Source organism: Scyliorhinus canicula, chromosome 19 (assembly GCF_902713615.1).
Source record: "Scyliorhinus canicula chromosome 19, sScyCan1.1, whole genome shotgun sequence".
Lineage (NCBI taxonomy): Eukaryota > Metazoa > Chordata > Chondrichthyes > Carcharhiniformes > Scyliorhinidae > Scyliorhinus > Scyliorhinus canicula.
Genome location: NC_052164.1, coordinates 23,134,082 through 23,158,856, shown reverse-complemented (window position 1 = coordinate 23,158,856; position 24,775 = coordinate 23,134,082). Strand labels below are relative to the sequence as shown.

Genomic DNA, 24,775 nt, shown 5'->3' with positions numbered 1-24,775 from the left:
GGTCCACAGGCCACTGAAAGGGGCAACACATGTGGAGAAGATAGTCAAGAAGGCATACGGCATGCTTGCCTTCATTGGCCGGGGCATTGAGTATAAGAATTGGTAAGTCATGTTGCAGCTGTATAGAACCTTAGCTAGGCCACACTTGGAGTATAGTGTTCAATTCTGGTGCCACACTACTAGAAGGATGTGGAGGCTTTAGAGAGGGTGCAGAAGATATTTACCAGGATGTTGCCTGGCATGGAGGGCATTAGCTATGAGGAGTGGTTGAATAAACTCGGTTTGTTCTTACTGGAACGACGGAGGTTGAGGGGCGACCTGATAGAGGTCTACAAAATTATGCGGGGCATAGACAGAGTGGATAGTCAGAGGCTTTTCCGCAGGGTAGAGGGGTCAATTACTAGGGGGCATAGGTTTAAGGTGCGAGGGGCAAGGTTTAGAGGAGATGTACGAGGCAAGTTTTTTACACAGAGGGTAGTGAGTGCCTGGAACTCGCTGCCGGAGGAGGTGGTGGAAGCAGGGACGATAGCGACATTTAAGGGGCATCTTGACAAATACATGAATAGGATGGGAACAGAGGGATACGGACCCAGGAAGTGCAGACGAATTTTGTTTCGACGGGCAGCATTGTCGGCACAGGCTTGGAGGGCCGAAGGGCCTGTTGCTATGCTGTACTTTTCTTTGTTCTTTGTTATTTGTTCTTTTTTCCTTACAATTAATCAATACATTATTATCTTTCTCTAAAATTGGGAAGGAAAACCAAAACATGCCTTGAGACATTCGCAATGAATGTACGCCTTTGATTCATTGTCTTATGTGGCGAGTTATATGAACAAGACGACTAGGAAATTACATATTTTCCTGGCAAAACAACAGATGGTTCACTTGTTTGTCAAATTGGGCTCATTTCCTGTCTCAATATTCTTATTGCACAGCCCTTTCCAACAAAAGACTCTAATTTCTGAGGAATCTCTTTCTTTCTAAGTGATCAATACCCTGAAGCATCGTGTGAATGAACAGTTTAACCAGTTCATTATTTCTCATAATAGTGAAAATTTATAAGTCATTTAGAAGTCAAAAGAACCAAAAAGTCTAATCATAAGTGATTGAACCTAATTCTAATCCTATAGGTATACCAAGTAATAATAGGGTATCTTACACATTTAAGGGGGGAGCTAATCACGGGGTTCAAAATTATGAAGGATTTTTATAGAGTAAGTAAAGATAAATTGTTTCCAGTGACAATCAAAAGCAGAGCACACAGATTTAAGATACTTGGTTTAAAAGAAAATGGGAAGTGAGATAAGAAACCATATTTAAAACTCAATATGTGGAAGAGATTCCATTCCAGGGACCTGGGTTCGATTCTGACCTCAGGCATCTATCTTGTGGAGTCTGCATGTTCTCCCCATGTCTCCGTGGGTTTCCTCTGGGTGCTCTGGTTTCCTCCCACAGTCCAAACATGTGCAGGCTAGATAGGGTTACAGGAATAGGGTGAGGGATTGGGCTCTTTCAGAAAGTCGGTGCAGGCTTGACGGGCCGAATGGCCTGCAACTGTACTGTAGGGATTCTATGATTCTATACCTCACAATACAAACCCGGTACAAGGTTAGCAGAAGATTTTAAAAATATCTCTCAACACAAAACCCTGCTGCAATTTGACTGAAACGCCCAATCAGTCACACAGTTGGTGGTTACCGGTGTTGAGTGTAGGCCTGGATCTGGAGATGACCAGTCCCTGTCCCTCTTCTCCTAACTGCACTGCCCGTGCTCCAATATCATCCCCCTGTATGATGATTCTAATCGTGCTATCAGAGGCACAGATTCTGTTCCATGGAGTCATCCGGTGCTTAACACCTCTTTACCTTGGTTGTGCCACGTCCTGGCCTAGACAGGACACTACGGACATAGCCAATTATCCAGCTATTTACACAACTCAAAGCAAAGTAATCCCCTCCCAGTGGTGGGGGAGACCTGGCTCCAAGGTTGACTGAGGTGCGAGTGCTCCTTTCATTCTTCGCAGGAATGAATTGTGCTGTACAATGACAGCTTTCCTGTGCCATTGTCCATGGTAAATTCAGAGTTAACCACATTGCTAAGAGCTTGCAATCACATGTAGGTCAGATCAGGTGACGGCAGCAGATTTCTTTCCCGACGCAACATTAGTAAGGCCGTGTTCTATGACAATCCAGTAATTACATAGTCATTACTACTCACACAAGCGTTTTAATTTCATATTTAATTAATTACATTTAAGATCCCAGTTACTTTGGTGGGAATTGAACTCATGTCTCAAGGTCATAAATCCTGGAGAGAATCTGCAAGTAGTGGCATTCCCTTGCATCAGCTGCAAATGTCCTTTGATGAGGTGCTTTCAAAGGAACACTGCAGAGTTGCTGCTGTGCATCTTGTAGATGGTACACACTGGCACCACTAAATATTGGTGGTAGAGGGAGGGAATTTTTAAGTCGGTGGGTGATTTCAGGATTCATGAGTGTTGTTGGAGCTGCCACTCAATCAGGCAAGTGGAGAGTATTCCATTACACTCCTGACTTGTGCCTTGTGGGCAGGTTGGGTTATGGGGATAAAGAGGATGGGTGGAGGCGTGGGGCTCAAGTAGGGTTCTCTTTTCAAGGGCCGGTGCAGACTCGATAGGCTGAATGGCCCCCTTCTGCACTGTACATTCTATGATTCTATGACAGGATTTGGGGAGTCAGAAGGTGAGTTACTCTCCACAGAATTCCCATTGTCTGGCCTGTTCTTGCAGCTGTTCGTGTAGACCGGTCCAGTTTTGTTTCTAATCAATGGTAATCCCTAGAGATTGATAGTGAGCGATTCCGTGATAGTCATGCCATTGAATATTAAGGAGTGATGGCTAAATTATCTTCCATTGGAGATGGTCATTACCTGGCACTTATGTGGCACAAATGTTACTTGCCCCTTGAAATGAAATGAAAAATGAAAATTGCTTATTGTCACGAGTAGGCTTCAATGAAGTTACTGTGAAAAGCCCCTAGTCGCCACATTCCGGCGCCTGGCTGGGGAGGCTGGTACGGGAATCGAACCGTGCTGCTGACCTGCTTTAAAAGCCAGCGATTTTAGCTGAGTGAGCTAAACCAGCCCCTAGTGAGCTAAACCAGCCCCTTTCAGTCCAAGCCTGAATATTGTCCAGGAGAGATAACCCTTTCAAAGAGCCATCACTGTTACAATAGCCCAAATAGCCCTCTTTTTATTTCTCTCATCATTTTATGATTTAATGATTGCATATGGGGTTGGTAACTTTTCACCATTGGATCACTTTGAGATCCCAGTTACTTTGGTGGGATTTGAACTATGTCTCAAGATCAAGAACCTAGGCCTCTGGATTACTAGACCAGTAATATAACCGTAACAGAGTTGTCCTTGGGGAGCAGAGGAATCAGGGGCAGCAGGGTAGCATGGTGGTTAGCATAAATGCTTCACAGCTCCAGGGTCCCAGGTTCGATTCCCGGCTGGGTCACTGTCTGTGTGGAGTCTGCACGTCCTCCCCCTGTGTGCGTGGGTTTCCTCCGGGTGCTCCGGTTTCCTCCCACAGTCCAAAGATGTGCGGGTTAGGTGGATTGGCCATGCTAAATTGCCCGTAGTGTGCTAATAAAAGTAAGGTTAAGGGGGGGGTTGTTGGGTTACGGGTATAGGGTGGATACGTGGGTTTGAGTGGGGTGATCATGGCTCGGCACAACATTGAGGGCCGAAGGGCCTGTCCTGTGCTGTACTGTTCTGTGTTCTGTGTTCTGTGAATCAGTCATGTTAAGAGGCCACCTCAAGGAATACTGCCTAATTAAGGATGGCGAGTGGACCAGGAAAATGGTAGGCCCAATTGGAGAGAAAACAGGAATGGCTGGCGAGTGATGTCCACATCCCACAAAAGTTCTTATAAAGGTGGTCAATTGTCAATATGCTTAGTTATATTATTTCTTGCTGATGTTTGTGTTTCACAGGACTATTTATTTATAAATATATTAAATACTTCAGCCAATAAAGCTCTGATTTGTGTGTGGTAGTTAAATTGATCTGGCCTCTGGGCCACTTCACCCACCTCCCATTCGCATTGGGAGGAGGATAACTGGAAAATCGGGGTTGGTCTTTTTAATCCTTTGTTAACAATGCTCTTAACGGGGCAGCACGGTGGCCTAGTGTTTAGCACAACCGCCTCACGGCGCTGAGGTCCCAGGTTCGATCCCGGCTCTGGGTCACTGTCCGTGTGGAGTTTGCACATTCTCCCCGTGTCTGTGTGGGTTTCGCCCCCACAACCCAAAAATGTGCAGAGCAGGTGGATTGGCCACGCTAAATTGCCCCTTAATTGGAAAAAATAATTGGGTAATCTAAATTTATAAAAAAATAAAAAATAAAAAAACAATGCTCTTAACGGGTTTAGCATCCTTGCCACACTACGGTAACAGGAAGCTTTACTGGACCCCAAACAACCCCTGTCGGCCAAAATGGCTGACGGCCAGGAGCAGAGTCAGGAATCCGGCACGCCAGCTGGCATCCTAATTTATGCCCCACCTCTGTTCCCATCCTCGCCAGATCTCAAAGATTCAGCCACTGGGAATCTGAGGACTGAGGACCCTTTGTTCTTTACGGTGTAAAACTTGACATCAGTAACTATTACGCTTCCGGTGTTTTCAGGCATTCATTATGTAGGACAAATGCACGAATGCGGACTTCTGAGACTAATTATAGACCAAATCACTGAGGGACAGCTGGAATGGATTCCAATGGATGATCAATATGACACCATCATCCTGGGTAAAAACGAGAACTGTCGTAAATATGAACTCCACAGAGGGAAGCAAGAGTTCGTTGATGCTTTAAAGAGGCAGTTTCCTCAGGAGGAGCGAGCAATAGAGAAATTCATGGAACTTGTAAAGGTAATTTTATGCCAACCAATTTGATGAGTAACATTTTGTTTAAAGTAGATGCAGTTTAAGATTTAAGATGCTTTCAAAGTGAATCAAGCCACGGGTTTCCCCTGGCTTTTGAACAAACAAAAATAAGCTTTACTGTACAAGTTCAGAAAAATAAAACCATTTACATGATCTACCTTAGATTCTAACATTCAGTGCAAGCTGAATATACCGGAGGACAGAATAAATGACCAATGTGACCAAACCTGACTCCATGGATTTCTCAATAACTCACTCACATTGTGAATCAATCAATCTCACTGAAATGTCATCTTTCTGATGAGGATTTCCAAATCTCCGCATTTGAAAGTTTCGCCTTGGAATTTATTTCAATGATCTCTCGCAATCGGACATCTTCAACAATGCTCCACCTCGCAGGGTTTCAACCTCGCCTTCTGAGAGTCCTTTTATCCGGATCTGAAAGTATGTTTAAGCTTCGCTTTCCGCGCACAATCTCAAATCTTCTGCCGTGCCATGAAAAGCACCACTGCTCCAAAGCAGTACCTCAGTCCCAACGGCACTCAGCATGGAGTCACCGACCTTTGGCAGTCTTCTCAGAACTTCAGAGCCCCTCTCATGCCCACTTTGCTCAAAGTCTGCTCCTTGCAGCTCTTTCTTGAATTCGGAGCCGATTGCCCGGCTCCTTCCTTTACCAATCTCACTTAACTTCTGTCTCCTGGCTTCATTTTTTTTTACCTGGGACCTCCTTTTGGAACCTCCCCCTGTCTTTCTCTCTGGCTTGGGACATTATCCCTTTTCCCATCTTATATCCTGCTCCCTGAGACACCTACGAGATGATGACCCTCATGCTCAGGTCACTTGACTGGCGTTTTCACGCCATTCTGTTCTTTACACCTATGAAGGTGTGCAAGGCTGGTACCCTGCCTAAAGAACATCAAAGAAAACCTACAACTGTGAAGGTGTGTCCAATTCCCGGCTTGTGCACGCGCAAGAAGCCTGAGAGCCAACACGAACTGAAGTTCCTGACCTGCGTTCTAAAGAAGGTGAGTTTAGGTTTTATCACACTCTTACCCCTTGGAAGAAAGAAATCTTCACCACAGTGAAAGTTCCTTCACAATGATGTGGCACTTTCTTTACAAGAACTTAACATCATAACCTTCTAACAAATAGCTTACGGCATATAATTCAAATACATTTTTCATTCTGTTTTCCAATTACACGTGTCATATTCTACAATTAAAACAGTTTAACCATAGCAAAAGCCAATGCATATAACATTCGGATTAGCCGAATTTAAATATCAATGAAATTTCATAACTCAATGCTTGTATTATTGTTTTCCTTTTATTCCTGGTCTTTAACTCAGCAAAGAATGTTTCACTTAAATCCACAGTCCAATTTCATTCCTTTTCGTTAGGTGTAACTTAACTTCCAGCTCATTTTTCAAACTCAAATTGTAAATCCTCACTTTGAGACAAGAAAGTCAAAATGGCATCTTTGCACATCACCAATTCATTTCTCATCTGATCAAAATCCCTTTTAACCATTTAATGGACGTTACTGGGATGCTTTTCCTGTGCACACAAAAGAGGTTCATACTCCTGCTTGGTTTGACCTTTGAACATTTTAAGATCTTGATCCCATCCCAAACGGGTCTTGCTTAATTATCTTCGCGCAACATCAATGACTTCCTTTATTGTCCATTCCAATATTTCATTTCCTCCTTACAATTCATCAATCATACCGTTCCACCGATTTGAAGGTTCAAAATGATCCTTTTGCAAACAGCCCAATTGCCTGGATTCCTGCTGAAGAGTTGATGGAACTCAATTCCAGAAATAGTTTTAACAGGGGCTTGCACAGGTACATTTAGATGTGAAACTCATTAGGTTACAGGCAAAATGTGGGCAGATGGGACGAGGTATGACTACTCTTTCACTGAGCTAGCACAGGTTTAAGTGGCTGACTTAATTCCTCTGTGCTTTAATACATGGGGCGGGATTCTCTGACCCCCGCCGGGTCGGACACTTGCTGGGGTTAGCGTGAATCCCGCCCCCGCTGTCCTCCAAATTCTGCCACCCCCCTCCCCAAAAAAATCGGCATGGCGTGAATCGCGCGCCCGCCTTGGAGAATGGTGGGATCGGCGCGACTCAATGAGCCCCGGGGCTGCCCGAATTCTCCGGCCCGCGATGGGCCGAAGTCCCGCCCATTTTTTGACAGTTCCGCCTGCATAAATTGGAGTCTGTCCTTACCGGCGGGACCAGGCGGCGCGGGCGGCCTCCGGGGTTCTTGGGGGAGGCACGGGGGGATCTGGCCGCGGGAGGTGCCCCCACAGTGGCCTGGCCTGCGATCTGGGCTCACCAATCCGCAGGCGGGCCTGTGCCGTGGGGGCGCTCTATTGTTCCGCACCGGCGGCTGTAGCAGTCCGCCATTGCCGGTGCAGAAACGAAGCCCTCTGCGCATGCACGTGGATAACGTCAGAACGTGCTGACGCTCCCGCGCATGCGCCAACTCGCACCGGCCGGCGGATGTCCTTCGCCGCCGATTGGTGTGGCGCCAAGCCCCTTTCCCGCCGGCCGGCAGGGCGCACACCACTCCAGGGCGGGCTTCGCCCCTGAAGGTGCGGAGGATTCCTCACCTTTGGGGCTGCCCAACGCCGGAGTGGTTCACACCACTCCTCAGCGCCGGAAATCCCCGCCCTGCCGCGTTGGGGAGAATCCTGCCCATGGTTTTCATTGTATTTCATTTAAAATATATCTCAGCACAATCTTATTTCTCTAAATGAGCCTTTTCAATATTTGCATACCGTCCTTTATTTAAAGTAATTTGAGCACTACAAACCCTAATTATTTTCTGATATTTTATCATTTATATTTTCTTTTCCCATATTATCTTGTTTCAAATTAAGTCAGAAACAGTATAAATGGTTTTGGTTTTACCCATCATTCATCCTTCAGATAGGCCTTCCACACCATCTGGTGGTCACTTGCTGAATTTCAGGTCTTTTTAAAGGCGCATCGGCTGATGGTTTACTTTGTTGTCCAGTTCAGAATACAACATTAAATATAACTATATATAACAATAATTATATATATACATAGACATGAACATTACAAATTATTTGGCCTAACATTTCCATTGAAGCCACTACAAATGATTTATTTCAAAATATTTAAGCTGTTTGCACCATACAGAATTGTGCAACGTCCTTAAAACTGCATGCAGATCAGAAGATAATTAAATTCAAATCTTCCCAGGTTTTCACCATCCCAACTGATGTTAATGTTGGCCAAGACCAATCCAGGGCAGCATGGTGGCCTCGTGGTTAGCACAGCTGCCTCACGATGCTGAGGTCCCAGGTTCGATCCCGGCTCTGGATCACTGTCCGTGTGGAGTTTGCACATTCTCCCCGTGTCTGCGTGGGTTTCGCCCCCACAACCCAAAAAAAATGTGCAGAGTAGGTGGACTGGCCATGCTAAATTGTCCCTTAATTGGAAAAAATATTGGGTAATCTAAATTTTTTAAAAATATATTTTAAAAAAGACCAATCCCAAAGTGAAACCTGGTTTGATCGATCCAAATAAGAAAATTTAAGCATACTACATGCAACAAAAATACAAGTGTCAATACAAGTGCAAGCCAATAACAAAGAACAATGCAGCACAGGAACAGGCCCTTCGGCCCTCCAAATCTGCCCCGGTCATGATACCACCCTTGGCAAAACCCTCAACACTTCCTCATGCTGTATCCCTCTATACCCACCCTATCCATGTGTCTGTCAAATGATCTATGCAAATGATTCAAATCACACTATTCTTTCACCAATTTGGAATGATAACACAAATTACAATATCTTTCCTCTAATATTTAGGGTAAGTTCACAGTACATATGAATTAACAGGCGAACCATGGTTACATCAACCCAATAAAAACTAAGTGACAGATGCTACCATAACAGGTTCCATGGATTTCTCATCAACCCACCAGACAGCCATGGTACTGCAAGCCACCATCTCACTGAAACCTCTCTCGAGGGTTTACAATCTCCACATTTGGAGAGCTCTCCTGGGAGTTGTCTCCAAACGTCGCTCCCACTTCAACAAGAATTGACCTTCAGGGTTTCAATCTCATTTTCTGAGATTCTTTTAGTTCAGGCTCTGGAAGGTGCTGTCAAATGCACAACGTGGATTTTTAAAGCACTAAGAGAATACTGGTGTTAAATTTGCACCTCTAAAATAAATGTGACCTTCAGACTGTTTTTTTGAAAGAATACTCTGAGACACAATAATGATACATGATGGGCAAACATATTCTATGCAAAGCCTTATTCAAATTCACAGCTAAACGAAACTTGACATCCGAACAGTGAGGATAATACAGTTGCACATTCTTCTGGTACCTATTCTATGAAGAGACTTTTTAAAATATCTTAAAATGTTCTTTTGTAATTTAGTTTAGAGAACAGCAAATGGGAAAAGTTTTATTCCCTCTGTTTGGTTTCACAGCGAGCTTCAAAACAAGTACCTCTGATGGCTGTACTGAAAATGGTCCCTTTCCCATTTGCCAAATTCCTTGTCAGCACCGGCATTATCCATTGGATCTCCACGATATTTAAGCTTGCAAGCACAAGCCTTATGGAGGTGGTCAATGAACTAACAGCGAACCAGGATCTCAGAGCAGTCTTTTGTTACATGTTTACCGGTAAGAGGAATTTTTTACTCCCTTTGTTCCTCGTCTCTCCTATTTTCATAGGTAATATCTCAGCTTAAACCCTTATTCATGTTAACAATGAATGTCTTTCAGTTGCTGATTCAGTTGACAACCTGTGTGTTTCAATGTTCCTTTTTTTATGATGTGGGAGGTGCCTTCTTTTATAGTCACCGTTGATGTTTTTACTTGGACAGACATCAAACAATATCAATGATTACTGCACAATTTAATTTGGCTTTGATGGTGCAGGAACGATCAGAAATGCCCTGGACTGGATTCTCCGTGGCCTGACGCCGAAATCGTGATCGGTTTGACGTCGGTCAGCCATGCTTCGCCCACTCTAAACTGCTATTATGTGGCGTGCGCCGCGCGCCGTTTCAATGGCATTAGCACGTCATCGGCCGGCCCGTAGCTCTGCCCTCGATGGGCTGAGTTCCTGATGGCGCGGGCCACGTGTGGTCCCGAGCGTGCGGGAACCCGGCGTGCCAGCTGCGGATAGTGTCCAGTGCCGCCTGCAGGGAGGCTTCTGCTGGAGCTGGGGGGGCTGATATGGGGTGGCCAGGGGGCAGGTTGAGTTTGCGCACGGTCAATGCCATGTTGTACGGTGCGATTGGTTCAGGTCGTCAGCCATGCGCATGTGCACCCGCGACCCGACCATTCTCCGCCCTATTACGCCGTTGACGGTGACAGTTTCAGTTGGCGCCAGTGCTAGTCCCTCACCAGTACCGGAATCGATGAGCGTTTTACGACGATTTTTCGGTCGTGAAAAACCACACATGCTCCACTAGCATATTAGCATTTAGTCTCCCAAAGGAAGAATCCAGCCCCCTATCGTTTTCATCGCATAAATATTTGGGGCGTGATTTTCAAGTCCTTCCCACCAGCGGGATCATCCAGCCCCGTCGAAGGCCACCTCCCCTCGGCGGGTTCCCAGTCAGTGGGGCGGGTAAGCAATACAGATTGCCATTGACTTGGGCCGAGCTGGTAGATACCAGTGGTGGCCAATGTCAAGCTGACTCCTCCGCCAGCAAACATGCCACCAGTGCGTGGCAGGGGTGCGGGAGGGGGGGGGCGGTCCAAAATCCTGGCCGTTATTTCATTCTAGCTTCTACCTGCTTATGAAGCTTGATTTGTAATCAACTACCTCAAGAAGCTCAACACATCCAGGATAAAAACTTTAGGGGCGGCACGGTAGCATTGTGGGTAGCACAAATGCTTCACAGCTCCAGGGTCCCAGGTCTCAGGTTCGATTCTGGCTTGGGTCACTGTCTGTGCGGAGTCTGCACGTTCTCCCCGTGTGTGCGTGGGTTTCCTCCGGGTGCTCCGGTTTCCTCCCACAGTCCGAAGATGTGCAGGTTAGGTGGATTGGCCATGATAAATTGCCCTTAGTGTCCAAAATGGCCCTTAGTGTTGGGTGGAGTTACTGGGTTATGGGGATCGGGTGGAGGTGTTGACCTTGGGTAGGGTGCTCTTTCCAAGAGCCGGTGCAAACTCGATGGGCCGAATGGCCTCCTTCTGCACTGTAAATTCTATGAAAAGGTGGGATTTTGGCATTTAGAACCACCCCCCACTCCCGCTCCCCCAACCCCCTATATTTACAAGTCAAAATGGTGTGTTACCTGAAGGCGAAAGTTACAGCCAATGGTAATCCCACGCACCACTCCCTTTATCCTTCTAAATGGTAGAGGTCACGGATTTGAGAGGTCCTGTTGAAGCAACATTGGGTAGCTGTTTCAGTGTATCTTTACCCGCTCTAGTCATATTTGACAAATGTTAAAGATGTTGGACTGGTTGCCCATCAAGTGAACATGCTTTGTCCTGGATGGTGTTGAACCTCTTGAGCGTTGATTGAGCTGCACTCATCCAGACAAGTGGTGAGTGCTCCATCACACTCCTGACTTACACCTTGTCGATGGTGGACAGATTTTAGGGAATCAAGAAGTGAGTGACTCTCTGCAGAATTCGCAGCCTCTGACCTGCTCTTGGCGCCACAGTATTTATGTGGCTGGTCCGGTTCATTTTTCTGGTCAATGATAACTCCCATGATGTTGACAGTGGGGGATTTGCCGATGGCATTCCTACTGAGTTTCAAAGGAGATGGTTAAATGATCTCACTTTGGCTATGATCATTACCGGGCACTTATGTGGCATGAATGTTCACTAAACGGGAACAATTTAACACAGGCATGCATGACAATTATTACAAAATGTTGATCACAGAAATGTGTGAGTGTACAGATTATAGATTCATGGTAGAAATTATGGTTTCCTTCCATCTTCTGATTGGTCTGAAGGGACAAGTACAAGAGTTACAGGGAACATAAAAAGATAAAATTCTGTTTGGTTCATTAGGTGTTGCTCCCAAAGATACCAGCTTTGTTATGAATGCACTACTCGTGCATCACTATAAGCGTGGAGCATGGTACCCCAAAGGAGGGGCCAGTGAGATCGCCTTCCATATTACCCCAGTTATCCAGAAGGCAGGTGGGGAAGTTCTTGTCCGCGCTCCGGTTCAAAGGATATTGATAAACGAAGATGGGGAGGCCGTTGGTGAGTTTGAATTTGCAATGCTTTTCTTTGGGATATCCTCAATTACTTTCTGCTGCTGCTCCTTTGCCAAAAAGGCAGGACAGTTCTAGCCATCAGCAATCAGTCAGTACTATCCTTTAGGAAACCCACCGTCAGCCCTCTTCGAATAGTTTTCAGCTGAACAATACCCTCCGCATCCTAAACCAAGTTTCATTTCACCTTTCGATGGGCCAGCTCAAACGTGTAACCTTTCAGCTTAACAGAGTTAGGTCTGACTATCCGTCCGTCCAGGAATTCAAACCTATTTGGAAGTCTAATATATGACAATGTTAAATACTTGAAATGTCCATTGCTTATCCTGATTCAAGCAAAAATTCTGAACATGAAATACTTTATTGGTGAGCAAATAAGGAAGCATAAAGCAGATTGCATTGTGCTCGGAGCTGGTGGCAACATTGGCAGCAAAAGAGAAGATTTTCAATCTTGGAAGAAAGCACCTGAGAGGAGGAAAGTTTTTTTTAAAAATTCATTCCCAGGAACTGGACGTCGCTGGTTGGGCCGGTATTTGTTACCCATCCCTAATTGCCCCTGAACTGAATGATTTGCTAGGTCATTTCAGAGGGCATTTAATACTCAATCACACTGCTGGATGCCTGGAGTCACATGGAGGCCAGACTGGGTAAGGTCAGCAGATTTCCTACCCTAAAGGACATTAATGAACCAGATGGGTTTTTATGACAATCAACAATGGTTTCATGGTCATCATCAGACTTCTAATTCCAGATTTTTATTGAATTCAAATTTCACCATCTGCCACGGTGGGATTTGAACCCACATCACCCGAGCATTACCCTGGGCCGCTGGATTACTAGTCCAACCCAAGCTTGCCCTTATTCAATTACTTCCTCAACCCATCAGTAATGCACCTTCCCTCACGCCAACCTATGTGGCTAAACCCAGCACACCGAGGAGTAACAGCTGAAAACCTATATCAGGACAAGATTTCCACCAGAAACCAGTCCCTTGGCGTAGACCCCAGTGTTTGTCCAGCCGACTTTGATCTGCCAGGGTAACATTGGGCATTTGTAAACCATTTCCAGACTGGACAGGCCTCTGTGCCAGCCAGCCAACATTAGTGGGGCCACCAAGAGTATCCAGGCTAGAGCTGTGATGCAGCACACACAATGCCCCACATTGGAGAAGATTGTCCACTGACTATACGTGAAGAAGTCTGAAAGAACTCCATCGAGCTACCAACAAGGCGACTGCTTGGCTCTGTCACTATGCACACACCAAACAAATTAATAAATGGACACTGAGTTTGTCCTTTTTCATTCCAATCAATCAGAGGTACTCAAAGCTCTATCTAAATGCACAGTTATTTCAGTGTGTATATGATGTGGACTGGGCTGCTTAACACCTGTTCCAGCTCGACATGTCTTTCCTTCCCCCCCCCCCCCCCCCCCCAACTCCCAACCCCTGCCTTCAAGGGAAGACCAACGAGGGGCCGAAACATTGGGTGCCATGTTAAGGGCCATTTAAGGGCCTCGTCCACTCAGACTTTACCCACAATGGGAAAGGCCCAACCCAGGTGTGGAGCTAGTCAGGTTTCACTGGTTGGCCTGGTGGCCAGTGAAGTGGGAGGGTGATTGGTGACTTCTTTACGGGCACCCTCTCCATGTCCATCAGAGACGCCACTTCCCAAGGTCTTTCCATTTCCACGTTACTCCCACCCGCATCCCCTGTCCACCGTGCCCACCAAGACTTGCTTTTAACCAGGGCTTTCCAACCTGACCCTTCAAGATTCCAGAATCACCTTCAAGCCCAGAACCACCTTCAACAGGGTTCACTGCAGTCCGAGCTGTGGCCACCATTCTTGGTAATGCTGCTGGGACCCGGAGAGCTGCCGTCCATTTGCGTAACTGGCAACTCTGGGAAACAGGACCTTCTCCCCAGTTAGACCCACCTCAAGCCAATTGATAACCCCGCCGTTGTTAAATGGGTGCAGGGCTCACCGCTTGATTTTTATTCCGTGAGGGCAGTCATCCCCAGTAGAATTCAGCCCCCTGTTTCTGCCTTCTGAATTGGCCACTGGTGAGTTTAAAGAAGATTGGAATCACCGGACATTATCAGTGGAGTTCTTCCAAACACCGTTGGTGGATTTAATGGAAGGCAGCAAGAACTTGGCAAGAGGCCCAAAAATCGGTTTTCTACTGCCGTGAATTTCTAGTGGGATCTTGACAGATCGGGAAACACGCTGTTGGCCGGTGTGAAACTTATTTGAATCACGGAAATGGGATGCGGATGAAGGACCAACCACCCACGCCCAATTCTCTGTGATGCCAGCGGAAAAACACCTCATGGCGAAACAGGTTTAGAAAATGTGGCATGCGGAAGTCTGGACTCACCTGAAAAATGGGAGGCCGCCAGAAGCTCTGGACCCCGAACACCACTGCGGGGGGACCAGCTGAAAGTGAACCTTCCAAATTAGATGTCCTGGAGGTGGTGCATCTTTCAGCCGCAGAATGTTGCTGAAGATCCATCCTCTTTCTCAGGAGATCCACCTTCTTTCATCAATAGTGGGTCAGTGATGTTGGGCACCTCTTCGCTGTGACCCCCTCCCAGATAGGGTGGAGGAAAAAGCACCATCAAGCATGCCCCACCATGGAAAATGGCCTCCTTCTTCTCTGCAGGAATTCATGGCAAAGGGGTGCACAGAATTTATTCTGGTACTGTTCATTCAAACCCTATGGTAAACATAATGTAAATAGGAACACAATGACTTCAAACTTCACATCAGGTAAAGTGGATCGAGTGGAAGATGTTTGTTTCCTCACTCCCATTAACAGCCCACCTCAAAGGACTTCCTCCACATCCTATGTCAGCAGACTCATGTTAACATCCTACACTAGCAGAGTAGTTAGCACAGTTGCTTCACAGCTCCAGAGTCCCAGGTTCGATTCCCAGCTTGTGTCACTGTCAGTGTGGAGTCTGCATGTTACCCCCCTGTCAGCGTGGGTTTCCTCCGGGTGCTCCCGGTTTCCTCCCATAGTCCAAAGACGTGCAGGTTAAGCGGATTGGCCATGTAAATTGCCCTTAAGTTAGGTGGGGTTACTGGTTTACGGGGATAGGGTGGAGGAGAGGGCTTAAGTGGGGTGCACTTTCCAAGAGCCAGTGCAGACCCGATGGGCCAAATGGCCTCCTTCTGCACTGTAAATTCTATGATCTATGATTAGGGAAAATTAGTCCAGGACTGACATTCACACTGTTGGAAGATCAGATCTATTTCCTTTTAAAATCCATGTCCTGGGGCAGGATTTTCCCTGCTGGCTTCAGAGCCCCAAAATCAGGATCAAATGGGTATTGTGCGGGAAACGGTCGCCCAGCAGTTATTTTCCCCAAATTGGCCGAAATGGGGCCGGGAGCAGGTTTGCCATCTAATTAAGGATGGTGGGCAGCCTTTCAAAACAGGAGGGACAATAGGAAGAAGCAGGCTGCAGCTCAAGATGGTGATGTCCTCTCTCCAACTCTTTTAACTTTAAAGTTAAAAATTTGCTTAGCAGAGGAGCCACTATTGTGAGAGAATGTACCTTCACTGGTTGGCATGAGGATGGCGCTATAACCAGGGATGGGGCGAGGGCATCAAACCCTGCCTGGAGTACTCTTTCCCACCTCCTCTGGTCTGCCTCTGGGAGGGGACCCCCCTCCCCCCTTAGTGTCCAAAAAATGTTAGGTGGGGTTACTGGGTAATGGGGATAGGGTGGAGGTGTGGGTTTGGGTAGGGTGCTCTTTCCAAGGGCTGGTGCAAACTCCTTCTGCACTATACGTTCAATGATTCTATACCATCAAATCGGTATGCCAGTTGACCACACAGAACTCCATGCCCGCCAACCTTCCTCTTCATCCCAGTCAAGGCCTAAAAATGCAGGTCCCATTAAACTTATAGTCCCAGTTTAACTAATGGTTGAAATAATTCATACTTCCAGGATTTAAGTTTGTTGGCATAAATATCATCAACAACCTGGCTAATTTGGGTCAAGAACTTTGAGTGAATGAAGTTTGGAAATTGTAAGCCTCAGGGCGTTCATCACCGGCAAGCCTCAACAATTAGTTTGAGGAAAAAAAATGTTAAATCAGCATGTTTGTTTGAATCACTTTCATGACTTTGATTTGCTGCACTTGAAACTTCTTCACGACAAACATTTATTTTTCCTGGTTGTAGGAGTGGCTGTAAATAAAGGACAGGAGGAAGTGTATATATATGCCGCTTCAGTGATCTCTGATGCTGGAGTATTCAACACTTACGAACGTCTTTTACCTAAAGAAATACAAGCCCGACCTGGTAAGAGAATAACCTGCTTTATCAAATAGACAACAGAATTTATTGGTGTCAACCTCAGTAGTGTTCTGCATGTGCATCATTGATATATTGTAACTTCCAGAACACGGGATTGTTAAATAGCTGGTCTTTATAGGATGTGCATCTCTGGTTATAAATAGCAGCATTTTCCTGTGGTTTCAATGAAAACCATCAAGTGACTTCACTGGGAAAGAGCTTTGTTGGTATTACTGAAGATATCAGGAAAGATTACAATGCCTGGGTTACTTCAATCTTAAATTGCCCCATTTTATTTTTAAATTTACTCATTCATGGGTATGAAATGTATTGCCCATCCCCAGTTACCATGGAACTGAATGGTTTGCTTGGAAGGCATTTAAGTGTCAACCAGACTGCCGTGGGTCTAGAGTCACGTGTAAGTCAGATCGGGTAACAACGACAGATTTCCTTCCCTAAAGGACATTAGTAAATCAAATGAGCTTTTGCAACAATCGGCAATGGATTTATCGTCATCATTCGACTATTAATTCTAAATTTTTATTAATTTCAAGTTTCAACATCTGTCATGGTGGGATTTGAACCCAGGTCCCCAGAGCATTGCCCTGGGTCACTGGATTGCTGGCCCAATGTCAGTACCGCTGTGCCACCACCCTCTCAATTTCTCCCATCCACTACATAAATAGGTGAATTGTGAACGGGTTCGCCATGCAGCAGCATGCAGCAGTGATAATGCAGATCAATATTTTTTTCCCATGCAGCCATTCGATCCCAGCTTGACATGGTCCAGCACAGCATGGGATCATTCCTTGTCTTTGTTGGTCTCAAAGGTACAACAGAAGACTTAGGATTGAAGGCAAGAAATTACTGGATTTATCAAAGTAACAACCTGGATGAGCTGTAAGTCAAACTCAATACCAGCAACTGAATGTTGCACAAGGTTGGGGGGGGGGGGGGGGGGGGGGGGGCAGTAATAGCAAATGAAATATATTTCTACTATTGTAGCTGGTGGCATTTAAATCGACCTTTGAAGGCTCAAAAAATCCCACCAAAAATGGGGGTCGATTTATTACCCGAGTACAAAATATGAGCCATCGAGGTTTGGTGTATGTGGCTGCCATATTGAATTGTGAAATAAAAACACCAGTGTTGCAAATTTTAAAAGTTATATATTTTATCCAATAAATTAATTCCATATGCTTGCCTTTTAACCACAATTTTTGTTTAATTAAATGGTCAAATTCATTATCTTTGGCATTCGACGCAAAGCGCTCTCATCAAATTCATTCCGAATCACTTTGGCAATGTCATCATCATAAGGATTCCAGTCTGGATCAGATTTGGCACTTTCAGTTTTAGAGTCAAACCTTCACAACAAATCACCTTCGGCAGCACAGTGCCGTGGGAGCACTTTGGCGGCACAGTGGCATGGTAGCACTGTGGTTAGCATTCCTGCCTCACAGCATGAGGGACCCGAGTTCAATTCCAGCCTTGGCTGTCTGTCTGTGTGGAGTTTACACTTTCTCCTCGTGTCTGCATGTATTTCCTCCGGGTCCTCTGCTTTCGTCCCACGTTTCAAAGATGTACAGATTAGGTTATGGGGTTACGGGGGTCGGACGGTGTTGTGTTCTGTGTGATGACCATTGCAATGATGTACACAGAACATCTAGTTGTTTAACTAGAAAGTGATTCATTAACAAACACGTAGAAAGATAACTAATGAACTATAATACAGACGATGGCTACTAAATTAATTCAATGAATTCTCCTGGAGCTACTCTATGTGTGACTATCCTATTGTGTGACTCACTACCAACTACCAGGACTGGGATTCTCCAATCCCGCGGCCAAGTTCTGATGTCGGCGTGAACCACTCCGGCGTCAACTGTCCTCAATTGTCCGGTATGCTCCCCTTTCTAGGGGGCGAGGTTGGCGCCGGAGTGGTCCCCGCAGCTCCAGACGGCGCACCACGGTCGGCGTGATTCCGCGCATGCGCGTGGGTTCCCATCTCCGTGCCAGCCCCCGGGCAATATGGCAGAGCCCTACAGGGGCCCGGCGTGGAGGAACATCCCCCTCCCCCCTCCCCGGAACTAACCCGCCCGCCGATCGGTAGGCCCCGATCGCGGGCCAGGCCACCATGGAGGCCCCCCCCCCCCCCCGGGGTCGGATACCCCCCTCCCTCCAAGATGGCCCCCGCAGACCCACCTTCCAGGTCCCGCCGTGTGGGACCTGAATAACCCACACCGGCGGAACTCGACCGAACTCGGAGAGCACTCGACCCGTTGAGGCCTGGAGAATCACCGGGGGGGGGGGGGGGGGGGCTTTCAACGGCCCCTGACCGGCGCGGTGGCGATCCCGCGGGCACCCGAAAATCGGCGCCAGAGAATTAGCGAGCAAGGGTCAGGCCGGAGACTCAGCCCACGTGTCTCATGGTAGATCTCTATCGCCATCTGCTGGTCAGAGGTTGTACCGATAACTATGTGCACTGACAGACAACTATATACATTGATGTGTGCATGCAAATCACCACAAATGGGGAGTAGGCCCAGGTGGAGTGCTTTTTCGGAGGTTTGGTGCAGACCCGATGAGCCAAATGGCTTCCTTCTCTGTAGGGATTCTATAGAATATCAATCCATTCCCCTGGATATTCTACAATTTTTGAACAACCTGATGACAATTTGTGCATTAATGGCTTTGCACAATTTGATGAGTAGACCACACAAAACAACAAATTACACAGTGCTCATATTCCTACTCTTTCTGAAGATGCTGTCTCCGTCAACCACCCACCTATTCCATTTGGTGCGCACAAGACCCTCAAATGGCGTGTTGAGGCACAAATTCAAAGTTTGAAATACAGACATAAGAACGTAAGCGATAAGAGCAGGAGCCGGCCATTCAGCCCTTCGAGCCCACTCTGCCATTCAATGAGATTATGGCCGATCTTCTACTCTAATATTCTTGCATTATCCCCTTATCCCTTGATGAGTTTACTATGTACAAATGTATTGATACCAGTCTTGAACATACTCTTTAACTGAGCTTCCACCTGGAGCAGAGAATTCCACTGATTCACTACCCCCTGAGCGAAGAAATCCCTCTACATATCTGGGGCGAAATTCTCCGACCCCCAGCAGGGTCGGAGAATCGCCTGGGGCCGCCTAAAATCCCGCCCCCGCCGTGGCAGAGATTCTCCGCCACCCGGGAAGTGGTGGGGGCAGGAATCTCGCCACTCCGATCGGAGAGGCCCCTGCGGTGATTCTCCGGCCCGGATGGGCCGAAGTCCCGCCGCTGGGAGGCCTCTCCCGCCGCCGAGGTTTGAACCACCTCTGGAACGGCGGGATCAGCGGGGCCCCGGGGTCCTTGGGGGGGGGGGGGGGGGGGGGGGGGGGGGGGGGGCGATCGAACCCTGGGTGGTGCCCCTACGGTGGCCTAGCCCGCGATCGGGGCCCCCCGCTCAGACTCCGGGCCAGTGCCCTGGGTGCACTATTTCTCCTTCCGCAGCCGCCATGGCAGAAGCGGAAGAGAACCCCACATCGCGCATGCGCCGGCAGTGACGTCAGCTGCCAGCTGCCGCTGACGACAATGCCGGTGCATGCGCGGATCGGCGAAAGCCTTTCGGCCAGCCCTGCTGCCGTGGGCGCCGGTTTTTTTGCGCCAGTCTTCTCGTTCAAACCGCTCCGGCGCGGGGCTGGCCCCCAAAGGTGGGGAGAATTCCCCACCTTTGGGGAGGCCCGACCCTTGAGTGGTTGGCGCTACTCCCCTACTCCGGGACCCTCCGTCACGCCGGGTAGGGGAGAATGCCGCCCCTGTACTAAATGACCTGCCTTTTATTCTGAGACTGTCCCCTGGTTCTGGACCTCTCTCTCCACCCCTCCCCACTTTTGTCATGGAGATGCACAAAAACCTTTGCAGAGAGCTTGATTTTAGGCATGAGTTTTACATGTGAAAATTACTATAGGCTTTAATTTTGTCCATTGACGATGCAGGCCAGTAGCACCATGAATCCTGTCTTCTCACATCTGTGGGGCGGGATTCTCCCGCAATCGGCGGGTCGGCCCGACTCCGGCGCCAAGAACGGCGCGAACCACTGCGGTGTCGGGCCAGCTGGAAGTTGCGGAATCCTCCGCACCTCCAGGGACTAGGCTGGAGCCGGAGGGGTTGGCGCTGCGCCAGCCGGCGTCAAAGGGCCGGCGTGGTCCCGCACATGCGTAGAACCGCCGGCGTGTTCTGGCGCATGTACAGAAGTAGGAAAGGGATATGGCGCTCGACTCATCGATCGCCAGTTCCAACGCGCCACAGCAAAAAACCGCATTGACCTCCTCAGAAGACAAACACAGGGCACAACCGACAGAGTACCCTTCGTCGTCCAGTACTTCCCCGGAGCAGAGAAACTGCAACATCATCTTCGCAGCCTTCAACACGTCATCGATGAAGCCGAACATCCAGCCAAGGTCATCCCCACACCCCCACTACTGGCCTTCAAACAACCGCGCAACCTCAAATAAACCATTGTTTACAGCAAACTACCCAGCCTTCAGAACAGCAACCACGACACCACGCAACCCTGCCATGGCAATCCCTGCAAATCGTGCCTGATCATCGACATGGATATCACCATTACACATGAGAACACCACCCACCAGGTACGTGGTACATACTCGTGCGACCCGGCCAACGTTGTCTACCTCATACACTGCAGGAAAGGATGTCCCGAAGCGTGGTACAATGGCGAGACCATGCAGACATTGTGACAACGGATGAACGGACATCGCGCGACATTTGCCAGGCAGGAATGTTCCCTTCCAATCGGGGAACACTTCAGCAGTCAAAGGCATTCAGCCTCTGATCTCTGGCTAAGTGTTCTCCACGGCGGCCTTCAGGACGCGCGGCAATGCAAAATCGGGGAGCAAAGACTTATAGCCAAGTTCTGCACACATGAGTACAGCCTCAGCCGGGACCTTGGATTCATGTCGTATTACATTCACCCCCCACCATCTGGCCTGGATTGCAAAATCCTACCAACTGTCCTGGCATGAGACAATTCACACCTCTTTAACCTGCTCCATCTGGACCTGTAACGACTTAATTACCTGCGGAGACTCGCCTTCAAAGTTTTGTATTGCATCTTTGACTTTGTCTGTATAAATGTTTCTGTGATCCACCTTTTCATTCACCTGAGAAAGGAGCAGTGCTCCGAAAGCTAGTGGTTCGAAACAAATCTATTGGACTTTAACCTGGTGTTGTGACTTCTTACTGTACAATTAATTGAAGGTCTACTTCAATATCTGAGAGAAGTTTGCCAAGCCATTATAACTGTAATGTGTCCAACAAAGAACAATCCAACAGCTGACAGAGAAAGGTGGGATGTCATCCCATTTTAGACTCAAGGCAAGTCCAGACTAATGGTTAGAATGGAGACGCAACAACATATTCTCAAATATAACCTTAAGCCTGACGCATATTAATGGGTACAACATTGGTGAGTACTGATGATGGGGATATAATCAGGCACAGAATGATACAATTGTTAGGCACAGCAGGAGGCCATTCAGCTCATCATGTCTACACTGGGCTCTTAAAATGGGCATTGTGACTTAGTGTCATTCTCCTGCCTTTTCCCCGTAACCCTGCACATTGTTTCTATTCAAATAATCATCTAATGCCATCTTGAATGCCTCCCACCCACAGCACCCCCACCCAAACACCTTCGCAGGACACCCTGGCCCGATTGCGCACAAGCAAAAATGCCAGCTTGGCACTTTGACAGCACCAACCTGGCACCCTGGCAGGGCCACCCTGGCACTCTGACAGGGCCAGTGCCAGCTGGCTGTGCCACCTGGGCACCTTGTCTGTGCCAGGCTGGCACACAGGTCACAGTGCCAGGGTACCACCCTGCCCAAAAGGCATGTATTTGGGGGCCTGCAATCCCCTTGGAGACCCCCACAAGTGCCATCTGGTCCCCATTTGTGGAAACTAGTGTGGAAACAGCACTAACCTGAGGTCTCTAAGGTGGAGGATAAATTCCAAAGCCTCAGATACATTAGGAATCTGCACATTAAAGCGAGACTAGCTGTCACCTTTAATATCCAGATTTGCCAAAATCTGACCCCGCCCACAATGAGCGGGATTTACATCACAACGTCTCACAAGATCACGTTAGACCTCGTTAGATTCCGGGAGTGAGATCGCCCAGCTTTTATCGGCCATGGCGAGCTGCTTTTTGTGCGCTGCATGGCCATTGGATCGTGCCCATTTTCTCACATCACACTTGCTTCTTTTGCAAATAGCCTTAAATCTGCGCCTTTTCCTTCTTGATCTTTTTACAAGCGAGAACAGTTTTTCCCTGTCTACTCTGTCCAGCTACCTCATCAATTTTGAACTCCTCGTCTGAGTCTTCTCCTCTCCAAGGAAAACCATCCCAACTTCTCCAATCTATCTTCACACTGAAGTCTCACGTCCCTGGAAGCATTTCATAAACCTCTTCTGCACTCTTTCTAATCAGTTCACATCCTTTCTGTAGTGTGGCACCCAAAACTGTACACAATATTCCAGCTAAGGTCTAACTAGTGTCTTCTACAAGTTCAGCGTAACCTCCTTGCTCTTGTACTCCTTGTGATTTATATCTATATAATCAAATGATTTAATCAGTGGGTGCATATGTCCCACTGGTTCATCTTCATGTTGACTGCAACAACACTAATTTGTACAAAACAAACCTGTATTCATTATGCAATCACCTCTTCATTATTATTTGTCAATTGCAGAGATAGTGCTTCAGGATAAATACGTTTTAATACACGTTTTTAATCAATGGAACACAAGTAACTATCCATCAGCTGCAGAAAAATCAATTCATAGTTCCTTAACAATTGGGCATTTCCCTTGTAGCTTCTTTCGAATTAGACTTGAACAATATGCATTGGGAATAAAATAAATAGCCAGTCCTTATTAGGAATGTAGTGATATGAAGAAAAATGTAGATGTGAGTCAGGCTTGCTCTGGTCAGCATTGTTAATAAGTGGAACAGCCTTACCGAATGTCACAAATATTCTAAACATCGTACTTCTGAAAGCTGGGAAGGGAGGTTAAGGGACGAGTGGCTGGGGACAATAACTGCTGCAAGTGTTTCCTACAACTGAATGCTTTGTTTCAGAATGAACTACACCATTTCTGCTACCAGAGAGGAATTTATAGAAGCAATTCCAATGTTATTTGTTACCTTTCCGTCAGCCAAGGATTTCACTTGGAAGAAGCGACACCCAGGTAACAATCGACTTCACCCAGAATGCCAAAAACCTTTTTATGTAGTGTGCCAACTTATTATTGGACAGATTCGGCGGCACGTGGCACAGTGGATATCACTGCTGCCTACGGCACTGAGGGCCCAGGTTCGAATCCCGGGCCCGGGTCACTGTCTGTGTGGAGTTTGCACATTCTCCCCGTGTCTGCGTGGGTTTCACCCCCACAACCCAAAGATGTGCTGGTTAGGTGGATTGGCCGCACTAAATTTCCAGTTAATTGGAAAATAAATAATTGGGTACTCTTAATGTTTTTTAAATAAATAAATTTATTGGATAGATTCAGATTGAAGTTGCAGGATTGTTCATGGCATCATGGGCGCGATTCTCCGCTCCCCACTCCGGGTGGGAGAATCGTGAGAAGGCCGGGCGACTCACGACACACCGCCCTGGCACCCCCCCCCCCCCCCCGCTCGGAGGAATCGGCGCTCCCGTTTTTCACGGTGACCGGCGATTCTCCGGCCCGGATGGGCCAAGCGGCCTGACGTTCCTGACCGGTTCACGACGGCGGCAACAACACCTGGTCGCTGCCGTCGTGAACATGGTGCCAAAGTTCCATTTGAAGCTTGTGGGGGGCAGAGAGGGGAGTGAGCACCACGGCCGTACCCGGGAGGGGACTGGCCCGCGATCGGTGCCCACCGATCGTCGGGCCGGCATCTCCAAGGGACGCACTCTTTCCCCTCTGCCGCCCCGCAAGATCAAGCCGCCACATCTTGTGGGGCAGCGGAGGGGAAGACGGCAACCGCGCATGCGCGGGTTGGAGCCGTCAGCCGTCGTGACGTCAGCCGCGCATGCGCGGGTTGGAGCTGGCCAACCTGCGCGTGCGCGGCTGACGTCACTTAGGCGCCACCGTCGCGTCATTCCCGGCGGCCGAGATTGACGGAGCATCGCTCCTAGCCTCCTGGGGGGGGGGGGGGGGGGGGGGGGGGGTGAATAGGGTGCGAGGAGCAAACTCGGCCGAGTTCACGACGGCCTTCCCGATTCCGCGTGGG

The 24,775-nt window shown here is 47.8% G+C and overlaps 1 protein-coding gene across 2 annotated transcripts in view; it reads left to right on the top strand.

Annotated features, from left to right (window-relative positions):
* LOC119954329 (all-trans-retinol 13,14-reductase-like) overlaps positions 1-24,775 on the top strand; it is a 52,896-nt gene that overhangs the window by 13,789 nt on the left and 14,332 nt on the right. For both annotated transcript variants that reach the window (XM_038779467.1, XM_038779466.1), the window contains exons 3-8: positions 4,669-4,910; positions 9,413-9,608; positions 11,970-12,167; positions 16,369-16,488; positions 17,244-17,382; positions 23,639-23,748. In XM_038779467.1, the coding sequence (XP_038635395.1) occupies positions 4,669-4,910; positions 9,413-9,608; positions 11,970-12,167; positions 16,369-16,488; positions 17,244-17,382; positions 23,639-23,748 (1,005 nt within the window). The remainder of the gene's footprint in view (positions 1-4,668; positions 4,911-9,412; positions 9,609-11,969; positions 12,168-16,368; positions 16,489-17,243; positions 17,383-23,638; positions 23,749-24,775) is intronic.